Source organism: Pelophylax lessonae (assembly GCF_965119305.1).
Source record: "Pelophylax lessonae genome assembly, chromosome: 10".
NCBI lineage: Eukaryota > Metazoa > Chordata > Amphibia > Anura > Ranidae > Pelophylax > Pelophylax lessonae.
Genome location: NC_138777.1, coordinates 156,120,865 through 156,134,730, shown reverse-complemented (window position 1 = coordinate 156,134,730; position 13,866 = coordinate 156,120,865). Strand labels below are relative to the sequence as shown.

The 13,866-nt window shown below is 46.0% G+C and overlaps 1 protein-coding gene across 2 annotated transcripts in view; it reads left to right on the top strand.

The window, feature by feature from the left end:
- EDC4 (enhancer of mRNA decapping 4) overlaps positions 1 to 13,866 on the top strand; it is a 629,569-nt gene that overhangs the window by 33,673 nt on the left and 582,030 nt on the right. For both annotated transcript variants that reach the window (XM_082271180.1, XM_082271179.1), the window contains exon 3: positions 2,026 to 2,137. In XM_082271180.1, coding sequence (XP_082127306.1) covers positions 2,026 to 2,137 — 112 coding nt within the window. The remainder of the gene's footprint in view (positions 1 to 2,025; positions 2,138 to 13,866) is intronic.

Genomic DNA, 13,866 nt, shown 5'->3' with positions numbered 1-13,866 from the left:
GTTGTTTTTCTTTTCTAAGTTGGTATCCTCTTTCTAGCTCAATGAAGATGTAATCCTTCCTCCTTCATGCTCTGTTCCTAAGCACCCAAAGGAGATTGCTCTTTGTGGTTTGGATGTGATCAGAGCCATCAGTGTGTACCTAAAAGCTATATTGAAAACACACTCTGTATTCCTTCTAACCTGAAGATCTTGCAAGGGAAAGGCCTTATGCCTCGTACACACGTGCAGATTATCCGAAGACTTTTGTCTTCAGATTTACCTTTTCTATGTAGTGCAAGGGCCTGCCGGATTGCATACAAATTGAAAGTGTTTAGGTTTGACCTCATATGGTTTTGGTAAGTCTGCAGACAAAAGTCTTCAGATAATCTGCACGTGTGTACGGGGCATAAATAAAGATTCACCATTTGCTAGGTGGATAAGGCAAATCATCTCACCAGCTTACTCCATAAAAGATAAAGCCATTCTTGCACTATGTGCTTACACCATCAGGTCAATAGCTTTTATTGGGCATTCTGACATCAAGCCTGTGTTGCCCATCTATGCAAGACTCTCACCTTGTCTTCTATTCATACATTTTTCATGTTGTACCAGGTGGACGTTCAATCCTCTGGATTCAGCTTTAGCCTGTAAGGTTCTTGCATCAACACTTGCATTCTGGCATTTGCTGTCCCAAGACTCTCCCTCATTGGATGATATCATTTATAGACAGTGAAGCCAGTGAGGAAAGAGTGAGCTGGCAGAGCTATGACTGTGTCGTATGGACAAAGAGCAGTGGCTTGGGAGTGAGCATGCAGCGGTGCCCCCAGGGCAAGCAGCTTTCTCTGGGGGCACTGCTCAAGGGGGTAGGAGCTGCTCTTTGCAAAACCTCTGTACAGAGCAGGTAAGTATAACCTGTTACTTAAAAAACAAAACAAAAAACAAAGCTTTACTACCATTTTGACATGCCTGTAAATTCCATATATTGTATTCAAGTACAGGTCACAGGCAATCCTCCTTCTTGTTCATGTATTACTCTGCATTGCTTGCTAAAAAAAACTCATAGAAAAGTACTGAGAAAAGAAACTAATTCAGCCGTGTGGAAAAAATTGTTACCTGTAAAATGCATACCGTTTGAAGGTGTAGGGGTTGTGTGCTTTAGGTTCAAGAAAGGCTGCAAAGTCCTGATGTGTAACGTTCACTCTGTTAGGCCATCAGTTTCTTGCGTTTTTCTTTTGTCTCTTCATTGTACCAGTCTTTTTCTCACTACGCTGGCATGCATCTACTATGCACTTGTTTTGATGTTTTATCCTTTGAATGTACAAGGTTTTGTCTAAGTGTAAAGCTGGAGTGTCAGGAAAACTCAGAAGGGTTCTTCAAAGCTTGCATCTTGTATTTTTCAAGCCCTGAAATAGACCGACAAAAGTTTGTACATCCTTAGGACCCATCAAGGGTGGAGGACTTCCATACCATCCATCACCTAACCATAATGCTTTTTAAAATCTGTGCCACAGTGATTTGGCAGCAATTCACAACCATGTAACTTAAATGTTTAAAACCTGTCCCATGCCTCTTGGCACCATGGCATTGGTGGTTTCAAAAACCTTTGCATCTCCATGTTTTTGGGCAGTCAACATCTACCATTCCATGGTGATTGGTAGAGCTGGGCTTGGACGCGTTCGAGTTCCCACATGCCCCCACGACGAAGCCGACACTGCACTAGATTTCCCGATCTGTGCAGCTGTGTATCAGGAAATGTCTCACTGCCTGTTAGTGGAATGCAGTGTTGGCTCCCTGACGGGATCGGGCATGTGGGAACTCAAACTCGTACGAGCCCATCTCTAGTGATTGGATTTAGGTGACGGAGTTAGACACACACTTGTGTTTGTTCAAAAATATGATGCAAAAATATATTTGAAGCTTACACTGGCCAACAACCATTTAAAAGATGTCTGTAAAATGTCAAATCTGTTTTTGATCTTCTGATTGGATGTGTACAAACTCCTGTTTTTTTTTTTTTTCATCATAATTTGTTTATTATTTTTTAAGCTTCTTATCTGGAGATGATTCTTCTACTTCCATTGAGATCACAGGAAGAGATGTTGAAATAGTGGCAAGCAATGACTCCAATATTTGCAGTAAAGCAAGGGGAAGTAATAAGGTAAGTTGTCGGTTGCAGGTAAATATACCAAATATCAAGAACCGTGATCACCCTAAAAATTATTTTTTTTTAGTCTGGTTCAGGGTGGTCAAGGAAAAAAAGGCAGTGGGCTATACCTGAGAAATGGACACTTGGTACATTTTTTTTTTTAGTGAAGTTATACTTTTTTTTTTTCAAACTAGAATACATATTTACTGCATGCAAACTCCTTCAAATTTTCTGTTAATTTAAACCTTTACAGCTCAAAAGTTGATGGCTATACCTAAATGATGGCAATAAAGTGAAATTAAAGTCTTGTTTTTTTTTTTTAATTTAAAATAAACATTTATCTGCTCTGTGCAGTGGTTTTGCACAGAGCAGGTTTTGCACAGAGCAGGCCAGATCCTCCTCTTCTGTCCCTCCACTGGCGCTACTTGCCCCTCCCTCCTGCCAAGTGCCCCCACATCAAGCAGCTTGCTTTTGGGGGCACCCAAGCAGAGACGCTGCTGTGTGTCCATTCAGACACAGAGCCTCTGCTTGGCCCCTCCACCTTTCTCTCCTCATTGGCTCACTGACTTTGACAAATGGTGCCTGCTGCTGTCTCAGCCAATGAGGGAGAGTTCTGGACAGCCGAGGCTTTCATGCAACATCGATAAGATGATATTTTTCATCATACCGCACAGGCACCTTATTCATACACTGTAGCCTTGTATTTTTAGGTGGATGGACACTACACACCCCCACCTTCGCTAGTTTATAATTTTTCTCTTCTTGTACAGTGTGATAAGTTAGCTGCAGGTGATATACATGTCCAGGGCCGTGATCCATTGCTATTTTGCCCTGTTACTTAAAGCTCAAGTTGCGTAGCGCATTGTTCGTAAAACCATTTGCATTGTGCAGTTGGACTTTCCTCCATCTCGCCAGACCCTTTTGGGCACAGAGATATACAAATGCTTGTAAAACATACCCTGTTGATGAAAAGATAGAATAGATGGTCAGCAGTTTTAATTTTGGCAGCAAATTTTGATTTACTTTGTCTTTTGACTAAAATGCCTTTTTAGTTTGTCTCATTTTTAGTCATCTGCAATTGTTTTAGGCACATTTAGTCAACTAAAATCCCCAGTACATTTTAGTCGTCTAAAATCTAACTGGTCTAGTTAAATTGTGATTCATTATTTAAGCATTTTTCTACAATTTCCAAACTCCTTTATATACTCCTGGAGTGAAAAATCGAATAATCTGTTATTATTTATGGCATTAAGGCTTGAACACGGACTACAGACACAGATTTAGTCGTTATAAAAAATATTTTTCTCTATTGTTTATTGACGGACGCAGTTCTCTCTGATTCATATCAGTAGGGTTATACTGCCCCCTACAGGAGTAGGACACTAGGCAGAAAAAAGTTCTGGCTACGCCTATGGGCAGTCCCGGAGGGTACACCCTCTCTCTTCCTGCATAGGATGTCAGTTTTTCATGTGAGATAGCAGTAATGCCAGGCTGGCTGGACGGGGACTGGCCCCATGAGTTAAACGTTTCGCCAGGACGCACACGACATGGTCTAGGCTTATGTCGCAGCGTTCCTATTTGGCCAACAGCCCCCTACTCTGGTGTGGGGTCCTGTCACTAGGTGGCGCCTGCCTGTGCATGGGGGGCTGGGGGCTGCGCCGTTGGCATCGCTCGGTCGATGGTGGGGAGGGGGGTTCCTCGGCGGGCCCTCAAGGGCTGGATTCTGTAGTAGGGCTGGCGGGGGGTCCTTTTGCCGCGTGGGGCCTGCAATTTTGTTATAGCCTTGTCTGCAGTTATGGTGGCGGTCATCTTGGGTGGGTGGTTTTCAGACATTTGGCAGTGTTTTTTTTTGTTGCTGGGATTGCATTCTAAGGACAGGGAGTTGCTTGGGGGGTCTTTAGTGCATGCCTAACCTCTGGGGGGCACTGTAGCACTGTGGGGGCGGTCCTTTTTTCATACAAAAAAAAAATTGTCATTTTTTTTCAAAGTTTTGCTGCCGAGTTCTATTAGTGCTACATGGACCCCTCAGATCATGTGTCCCCACCTGACCCCCTCACGGAGGCCGCAGGGCCCTCTGGATCTCAACTGTGCACCGATGCAATTTTAGCGGTCCTGGAAGCTTTTGTGTCCCGGGTGGAGGTGGCCTTTAGAGGGCGGGTGCGCAGAAACTACCCCCACCTACCCCTGCCTCCTCTGATGTCTCGAACTCTGAGTCTGACCCAGCCACCACAGCCGTGGGTACCCCAGCCGGGTCTGGTACCCCGCACCATGCCTCCTCTGATAGTGAGGATGAGCTCTCTACCTTTCCTGCTACACAGGATAAGGCGCTGGTGGACGCACTGGTTGTTTCGGTGCGTGACACCCTAAAATTGGAGGATTCCTTCGGCACCCATAAGCCTTCAAGGGTGGAAAAGTGTTTTCCTTTCCCCACTTATTTTGCTGGCCTGCTCGCCAAAGAATGGGATCGGCTAAAACGTGGCCCTGGGGGGTGTAGGCGGTTTACTAGACGCTACCCCTTTGAGGAGTCTCTGCTGAAGAAGTGGTCGGTGCCACCTAAGGTGGATCCCCCGGTCTCCAGGCTTAACAAGGCTACCGTTATTCCAGTAGAGGATTCTCCAGCCTTTAAGGACCCAGCGAATAGAAGGGCGGAGGCTGTGGCCCGCAACGTGTACGCTATAGTGGGGACTGCACTGAGGCCTGCTTTTGCTGCGGCTCTTGTCACCCAAACTGTGCCTGCATGGGCAAAGATGTTACATTGTGATGTGGAAGGCAAGCCTGTCCCTCCTGCCTTTAGAGGAACTGTTGGACCAGATGATGCAGGGACTGCAATTTGCTTGTGATGCCGCGCTGAACACTGCTTCCCTATTGGGTCGCCTGTCGTTTTCGGCGGTGGTCATGAGGCCTATACTCTGGCTGAAGTGTTGGTCTGCAGATCAGGCTTCTAAGAAGGCCTTGACTGACCTCCCCTTTCAGGGGGGCTGTCTGTTTGGGGCTACCCTGGACGACATTATTAAAAGTGTTACGGGGGGGTAAAAGTACCTATCTCCCGCAGGGGCTTCCAAGGGTAGGGATCCTCGCTGTAGGCGGGGTGCGTCCTTTTCGGCTCACAGAAAGTATTTTCTTTGCTTGAGGGCAGCTGATAAGGTGAAGCCTTTCAAGGCTCCCTCGGGTGGTTCCAAGTGTCCCTGGTCTGGGAAACAGAAGTCTGCCTATCCCCCGTTCGCTTGCGAGCGCTCTATAGGGCAGTGCAGGTCTTGCTACAACAAGGAGTGATAGTGTCTGTTCCGTACGCGGAACGCTTTCATGGGTTTTATTTCAGCCTGTTCACGGTCCCCAAGAAGGAGGGCAAGGTGCGTCTGATCCTAGACCTAAAGGCACTGAATGTGTTAGTGCGCGCTGAAAAGTTCAAGATGGAAACTATTCGCACAATGGTGGCCTCCCTACATCAGGGGGACTTCGTGGCTTCCATGGACATTAAGGATGCCTACCTTCACATTCCAATCTGTGCCGCTCACCAACGTTTCCTCCGTTTTGCCGTGGGAGACGATCACTATCAGTTTGTGGCGTTACCTTTTGGTCTTGCCTCCACTCCTCGGGTCTTCACAAAGGTGTTGGTCCTGTTACGGCTACGGGGGATATTGGTCTTGGGTTACCTGGACAATCTGATTCTCCATGCGGAGTCCGCAGCATTACTGACAGAATACTTGGGGGTCACCATGGGAACTCGGGACGCTTTTGGTTGGATCATAAATATTCAGAAGTCGTCTCTGGCCCCTTCCATGAGAGTAGTCTATCTGAGCCTGACTTTGGACTCGTCCTCAGCCAGGGTGTCTCTTCCTCGGAAAAACTCCAGAAGCTCCAGTCGTTGGTTTCATTTGTTAATGTGCAACGACTGGCCCTCCCTTCGGAGCTGTTTGAGACTGATGGTGTTCTCCTTCGAGGCGATCCCATTCGCTGAGTTTTACTTGAGGGTTTTTCAAAAGGAAAATTCTTCTCAAGTGGAAAAAACACCCAAATTCTCTGGATTCTCGGATTCTGTTGAGCCACAGGACCAGGGAGTCCCTCGTCTGGTGGCTTTAGTCAGGGGAAGTCCTTTCTCCCCATATACTTTACTTTGACACCACGGATGCGAGTCTGTCCGGGTGGGTGGGGGGAGTCCTCAATCAGGACTCAGCGCAGGGGGGCCTAGCGCACTGGACCGTCCATCTGGAGGGTTGTCCAGTGCGCATTTAATTGGACAATGCCACAGCCGTGGCCTATGTCAATCACCAAGGGGGCACCAAGAGTGTCCTTGCAGCCCTGGAAGTGGCAGGCATTCTACGTTGGGCGGAGCGCCTTATTGCAGCTTTCTCCGCTGTCCACATTCCGGGAGTGGAAAATTGGCAGGCGGCTTACCTCAGGCCTTAGACGCAGGGGAGTGGTCACTGCATCCGGAGGTGTTTCAGCAGTTGTGCCTTCGCTCGGGCACTCCAGACGTGGATCTGTTGGCATCTCGCATCAACAGGGAGGTGCAGAGGTTGGTGGCCCGCTCTCCGGACCCTCTGGCAGACGCCGTGGACACGTTGGTTGACCCCTGGGGCCAGGACCCGCTGCCGTATGCCTTTCCTCCTCTCAAGTAGCTGCCAAGACTTCTTCGCAGGATAGAGGCGGAAGGGACTCCCGTCATTCTTGTGGCTCCGGACTGGCCTCGTCGTGCTTGATATGCCGCCCTGGTCAGGCTTGTCGCAGACGCCCGTGGAGACTTCCTCTCAGGGAGGATCTACTGTCTCAGGGGCCAATCTTCCATCCTGCTTTACAGTTGCTGGTTTTTACGGCTTGGCTGTTGAATGCCATGTGCTGAAGGACAGGGGTTTGTCTGCTTCAGTGATTCCCACTCTGCTAAAAGCAAGGAAGGCGACTTCCAGGAAGATTTATCATTGTACGTGGAAATCGAAAATTGCGTGGTTTGAGTCCCTTGGGACCCACTCTCACTCCTATTTGGTGGCTCGGATCTTGGCTTTCCTTCAACGGGGAGTTGATCAAAAGTTGGCCTTGAGTACTATCAAGGGTCAGGTCTCGGCCTTGGCTATTTTCTTCCAGAGGCCGTTGGCCACCCGTTCGCCGCCCGTTCCCTGGTGCCTAACTTCTTCCAGGGGGTGTGACACTTGGTTCTTCTGGTGCGACTGCCGTCACCAACTGGGGACCTTGATTTGGTGCGGTCGGTTCTTCAATACCCTCCTTTTGGGATTATCGAGGGTATCCCCTGCCTACCCTTTTACAGAAGGTGGCCTTATTGGTTGCTGTCACTCTGCACGCAGGGTGTCGGCACTGGCGACCATTGTCCTGTCGTTTTCCCTATATGTTGGTTCTTGGGGGCCAGGTGGTACTTCGTCTGGATCCGTCCTTTCCTCCGAAGGTGGTTTCTAGTGTTCACTTGCACAAGGACATTGTATTGCCATCTAGTGTCCTAAGCCCCCTCATCCTATGGAATGTGTGCTGCATACTTTGGGTAGAGTTAGGGCACTCGAGGTGTACTTGGTGACTGAGTCTTCCCGTGAGTCAGGTTCGCTCTCTGTGCTCACGGACGGCCCAAGAACAGGGCTGCCTGCATCTACTGTGACTATTTGAAGGTGGATCAGATAGTCAGTAGTGCAGGCTTCTTTGATTAAGGGGCAGGTCCTATTTTTCCCTGTTTTGGCACTTTCTACTCGGGCGCCTAGTGCTTCCTGGGCTTTTGCCATACAGGCTTCTGTGCTTCAGGTTGCAAGTCGACTACCTGGTCGTTTGTTCATACCTTTGCCACGATTTATAAGGTGGATGTGCTGGCATCTGCAGATGCCTCTTTTTGGCTGCAAGGTTTTTTGCTGGCTGCTGTTTGGGGGGCTTTTAGACTTCCTTGAGGGTGTTTACTGTTTGTTTCAGGTGGGCCTCATCTTTTGTTCTGATGAGTCCTATGTTGGCTATGTTTAGTTTTGGGGACTTGTTCTTTTCTGCTGTTCCCACCCCTCATTTCATGGCACTGCTTTGGGACGTCCCTACTGATATGAATTGGAGAGAACTGAGTCAGTCAATGAACAATTTTCTCTTAAGTTCATTGACGAACGTAGTACCCGCCCCTCTATTTTGAGTTGGGTTGGTGTTACTTTTGGACACTCCTTAGATACAAAACTGACATCCTATGCAGGAAGAGAGAGGGAGTACCCTCCGGGACTGCCCATAGGCATAGCCAGAATTTTTTTCTGCCTAGTGCCCTACTCCTGTAGGGGGAAGTATAACCCTACTGATATGAGTCAGAGAACTGCGTCCGTCAATGAACTTAAGAGAAAAGGATTTTACGGTAAGTCAAAAATCCAGTTATTTAGGTAAAACAAAGTTTTTTGTTACAAGAATATTGCTTTTTTGACAGAAGTGAAAAATAATTTAAAAAAAAAACCTTTGCGTGATGCCACCATGCAGTGCACATTTACATGAACTAACAGTGCAAGAAACAAAACGGAACACAGCAAAACATTTCAGCAGGTACAAACACAATGCACTCTGCACAGGCACGGTCATTGGCAGTCTGGTACAGCATAATAAACCAATACTCTTTCTTTTTCTCTCTCAGCATTTGCAGTGACAATAGAGGTAAATCTCACACAAAAGACTACTAGGGACAGGACCCAGATGTAAGGCTGCCCTTTTTGACAGTTACTGATCTTCTTCTTCATTAGTGTGATATTTACCTCTACTGTATTGTCAAATTTTGTCAGTGCTAAGAGAGAGGAGTTGATAAAAAGTGGTGGTGGTTATAGGTCCACATACTAATGGCATTTGTATCCTGTGCATTTTTCCTATGAATTTAAATTGACAATAAAAACTGTTGTTGAAAATATTGATTCTTCCGATCGCAGTAAGCACAACCCACAAGTATTGGGTATGCTTCTTATGCTAGAAATAAAAATACCTGAAAAATAAAACACTTCTATTAGTTTCAATTTATTTTAGTGAAAGCACTTTGTGCCACCATAACCCTTGCTCAATTCTGCTGGCCTCTAGAGAGGTCATCTGGGACACTGATTGCCCTCTGTGTGTGGGGTAATGTGGATTTTCTTACGCCATACTCCTCTGCCTTTTTAAGCAGTTCCTGAATATTCTCATCCGCCACATCAGCAAGGGTTTCACAAACAGTAGGGTTGACAAAATAAACAGCAAGTGGCGAGAACACATCAGTTAGATCTAAGAATGAAGCAAAACGCTGGTTTACATTTACTTTCTGTGCAAATTAAAGTCCTCAAGCTGGCTAAGTAGATCAAAGAGGGCCGGGACAGCCAGGGACATGGACATGGTGTCACACCTGGATGGTTTTAGTATATTCCGCCAAAAGGCAGCAGTAGGTTATGCAAAGATGTGAGCTTATGCCATTCACTGTAATGCTGCACAGTGCTCTGGATGCTGGTATGAGGAGGCCTGTAATGTTGCACAGTGCTTTTGATGGTGGTATGAGGAGGCCTGTAATGCTGCACACTACACTGGTATGAGGAGGCCTGTAATGCTGCACACTACACTGGTATGAGGAGGCCTGTAATGCTGCACACTACACTGGTATGAGGAGGCCTGTAATGCTGCACACTACACTGGTATGAGGAGGCCTGTAATGCTGCACAGTCCTCTGGATGGTGATCTTAGGGGAGGCCTGTAATGTAGGCACACAGTGCTCTGCACGGACGGTGGTCAGAGGAGGCCCGTAATGCACACAGTGCCCTGGATGGAAGGTGGTTTGAGGGGAGGCCTGTGACACACGTTGCTCTGGATGTTGGTGGTCAGAGGAGGCCTTTAATGTGCACTCAGTGCTCTCTCCTCTGGACGGTCGTCATCAGGAGGCCTGTAATGGTGGTTGTACAGCCTTCTAACTGCTGCTAAATGAAGCACACTACAGATTTGGCTCGTTTTCTGGGAACGGAAGCAGGCGGAAGTTCACGAGTGTAAACGTCCCTGCCTCACGTTTCCACTTCCTTTTTCATTCGTTAATGAAAACTGAATTGATTTTCATCAGTTTTCTTAAGTGGACGAAAATGTTTTCGTCTCCAAAATACTGGTGATTAGTGACGCTTTGGTAATTTGTAAAAAATATTTTGACTCATCCCTAAAATCTTTGTAAGCTAAATCCAGTAGACTTTTTTTTTTATAGAAGTACTTTATTTTAAGAGAATACACATCAAGTGCAGAAACCACCTTACCGGTGAATCTGAAATGATACATTGACAGTGAGAAAATCTGCACAACAAAAATCAACATATGTAATGAAACTGGCAAAAGTATAAGCAAATAGCTTGGAGAACCCAATATTTGAAGGTCTCCGTACTCCGTGTGCCAGTTTGTGCAGTAGGTATCATTTTGTCAGAGAGATGGAAAGAGATGACCCGAAGGTCTTTATAAAAAGATAAGATAGCAGGGTAGAAGAAGAAAAGGGGACTGAAGGAGGGAAGAGAGGTAAAAAAAAAGATTATGGGGGTGGGGTGGGAATGGGGGAAGAAGGAGAAACCCAACACATCGCTGCCTTTGTTGGCCAAAGGATTTACCATCGATCTCCAGTCAGGAGGGCTTAAGTCAGTAGCTTTTTGTATTCCTCAAAATAAACAAACTCGTGCCAATAGAACCATTTTTTGAGGAATTTTTCCCGTAGGCTTCTTTCCGTGGCCATGAAGTCGTTCATTTCATTGATTTTGGCTGCTTTTTTCAGCCAGACGGCCATCGTAGGGTGCTGTGTCTGTTTCCAGACGAGCAATATGCAACTCTTTGCTACTGTAAAAGGCATGGGTAGAATGGAACATCCATAGAACTGGCTCTAGAACCCATGGTGGTGCAGAAGGAAGAGCGCTGGGTCCAACAGAAATCTGTGATCAGTGAACTTTAGGGTAACAACCAGGACCTCAGTCCAGGACTGTTGAAGAAGACGGCAAGACCAGAAAATGTGAAGAAGGGAGCCAGATTCCTCTCCGCATCTAAAAAGAGATCCGAGCATTGAGGGAATATCCTATTAATCTTAGTCGGGGTATGGTACCATCGGGTCATGATATTTGGAAAAAACACATATATAGAAAGGAGAGGGCTGCACACCTCCAATTGTAAAAGGGAAAGTTCCCCCAGGGGGTTTTTGAGCAGGAAAAAAGTCTTGAGACAGATTTATGAAATATTCATTTTTATTCATCAAAATATGTATTAAAAGATATATTCCACAAGGGATAAAACATGAGTTCTGGTTGCAACATAATCCATCAAAAATAATCATTAGAGGATTAACAACAATGTGAAAGAGAAAACCATCACAACTAACAAAATGGTACCCCAATGCGTTTCAACCTAATATCGTAAAGGTCTTTAGGGGGTATGTGATATCTACAAAATACATTACAGGATTAGAATTATATTATACCAAGTGTATCAAAATAGATAGTTGTGGCATGTATATTTACCGTTGGTGCTCATGGATGTCTTCGGGTACCATCGGGTCAAAACTTTAAACCTGGTTTCTTGATGTTTGGAACAAACAGAGGTTTTGTATGAAAACAGAAGAACCATCTCCACCTGTTTGTTCATAAAGGTTAGTCCTAGGTCTCGTTCACAAATGGAGATACAAGTTGGTCTGTAGTCAGAAGGCAGAGATATCAGCGGTAGGTCTTAGTGACTGCGTGGCGTAAAGGAGATTGTTCTGAGTAAAGGTGCTCAGATGTAGATGGTCTCCTCATGAATGCCTCCGGGGAGGGGGGTGGTAGAGAGCCAATGAAGTGGGCTAGTTAAATTTTTTGCCAGAAAGAGAGTCCTGCAAAGGTCGGGTTATCTATGATTTGCTGTCTAGAAAGCCATTGTCCGTTCACAATGAAATGTAGGGCCTAGTATGTCCTGCAGACTTAAATTCCTTGAATCGGGAGTCCCCCAATCCAGGGCTAAAGGCTGGGTTGCCAACCACTGGGGTAAGCGGGGAGGGGCAGGGAGCAATAGAAAAGTCCCGACATGCCTTACAGCAAATCCGCCAAGTCACCCCTACCGTGGGGTGAGCGAGGAACTGGGTGGGCAGATCAGTTTGGCACCAAGGCAACGACTCCAGCGGTGTTCCCAAGAGGGACCGCTCTATCTGTACCCACTGTTTGAGGGAACCATGGCGGCACCAGTCCAGCACTCTAGTCAAGTGGAAAGCCATATGATAAAGAGTAGCATCCAGTAAGGCTATATCCCCCCAACAGTTTAGTTAATCTCAAAATCGATTGTGCCAGGCAAGGTGGACTCTGGGCCCAAAGAAAAGTAATGAAGGTCCGATTGATCATCCGCAGGAATGAGCTAGGGACATATAGTCAGGTCCATAAATATTGGGACATCGACAATTTTAATCTTTTTGGCTCTATACACCACCACAATGGATTTGAAATAAAACAAAGATGTGCTTTAACTGCAGACTTTCATCTTTAATTTGAGGGTATTTACATCCAAATCAGGTGAACGGTGTAGGAATTACAACAGTTTGTATATGTGTCTCCCACTTTTTAAGGAACCAAAAGTAATGGGACAGATTAACAATCCTAAATCAAACTTTCACTTTTTAATACTTGGTTGCAAATCCTTTGCAGTCAATTACAGCCTGAAGTCTGGAACACATAGACCTCACCAAACACTGGGTTTCATCCCTGGTGATGCTCTGCCAGGCCTCTACTACAACTGTCTTCTTTTCCTGCTTGTTGTTTGAGCATTTTCCCTTCAGTTTTGTCTTCAGCAAGTGAAATGCATGCTCAATTGGATTCAGGTCAGGTGATTGACTTGGCCATTGCATAACATTCCACTTCTTTCCCTCTTTGGTTGTTTTGCAGTATGCTTTGGGTCATTGTCCATCTGCACTGTGAAGTGCCGTCCAGTGAGCTCCGCCCGAAACACTTCAGAATTCGTTCTGCTGCTTTTGTCAGCAGTCACGTCATCAAAAACAAAAGAACCAGTTCCATTGTCAGCCATACATGCACACGCCATGACACTACCACCACCATGCTTCACTGATGAGGTGGTATGCTTTAGATCATGAGCAGTTCCTTTCCTTCTCCATACTCTTCTCTTCCCATCACTCTGTTACAAGTTGATCTTGGTCTCATCTGTCCATAGGATGTTGTTCCAGAACTGTCAAGGCTTTTTTAGATGGTTGTTTGGCAAACTTTAATCTGGCCTTCCTGTTTTTGAGGCTCACCAATGGTTTACATCTTGTGGTGAACCCTCTGTATTCACTCTGGTGAAGTCTTCTCTTGATTGTTGACTTTGACACACATACACCTACCTCCTGGAGAGTGTTTTTGATCTGGCCAACTGTTGTGAAGGGTGTTTTCTTCACCAGGGAAATAATTCTTCGGTCATCCACCACAGTTGTTTTCCGTGGTCTTCGGGGTCTTTTGGTGTTGCTGAGCTCACCGGTGCGTTCTTTCTTTTTAAGGATGTTCCAAACAGTTGATTTGGCCACACCTAATGTTTTTGCTATCTCTCTTATGGGTTTGTTTTTTCAGCCTAATGGTGGCTTGCTTCACTGATAGTGACAGCTCTTTGGATCTCATATTGAGAGTTGACAGCAACAGATTCCAAATGCAAATAGCACACTTGAAATGAACTCTGGACCTTTTTATCTGCTTCTTGTAAATGGAATGATGAGGGAATAACACACACCTGCCCATGGAACAGCTGAGCAGCCAATTGTCCCATTACTTTTGGTCCCTTAAAAAGTGGGAGGCACATATACAAACTGTTGTAATTCC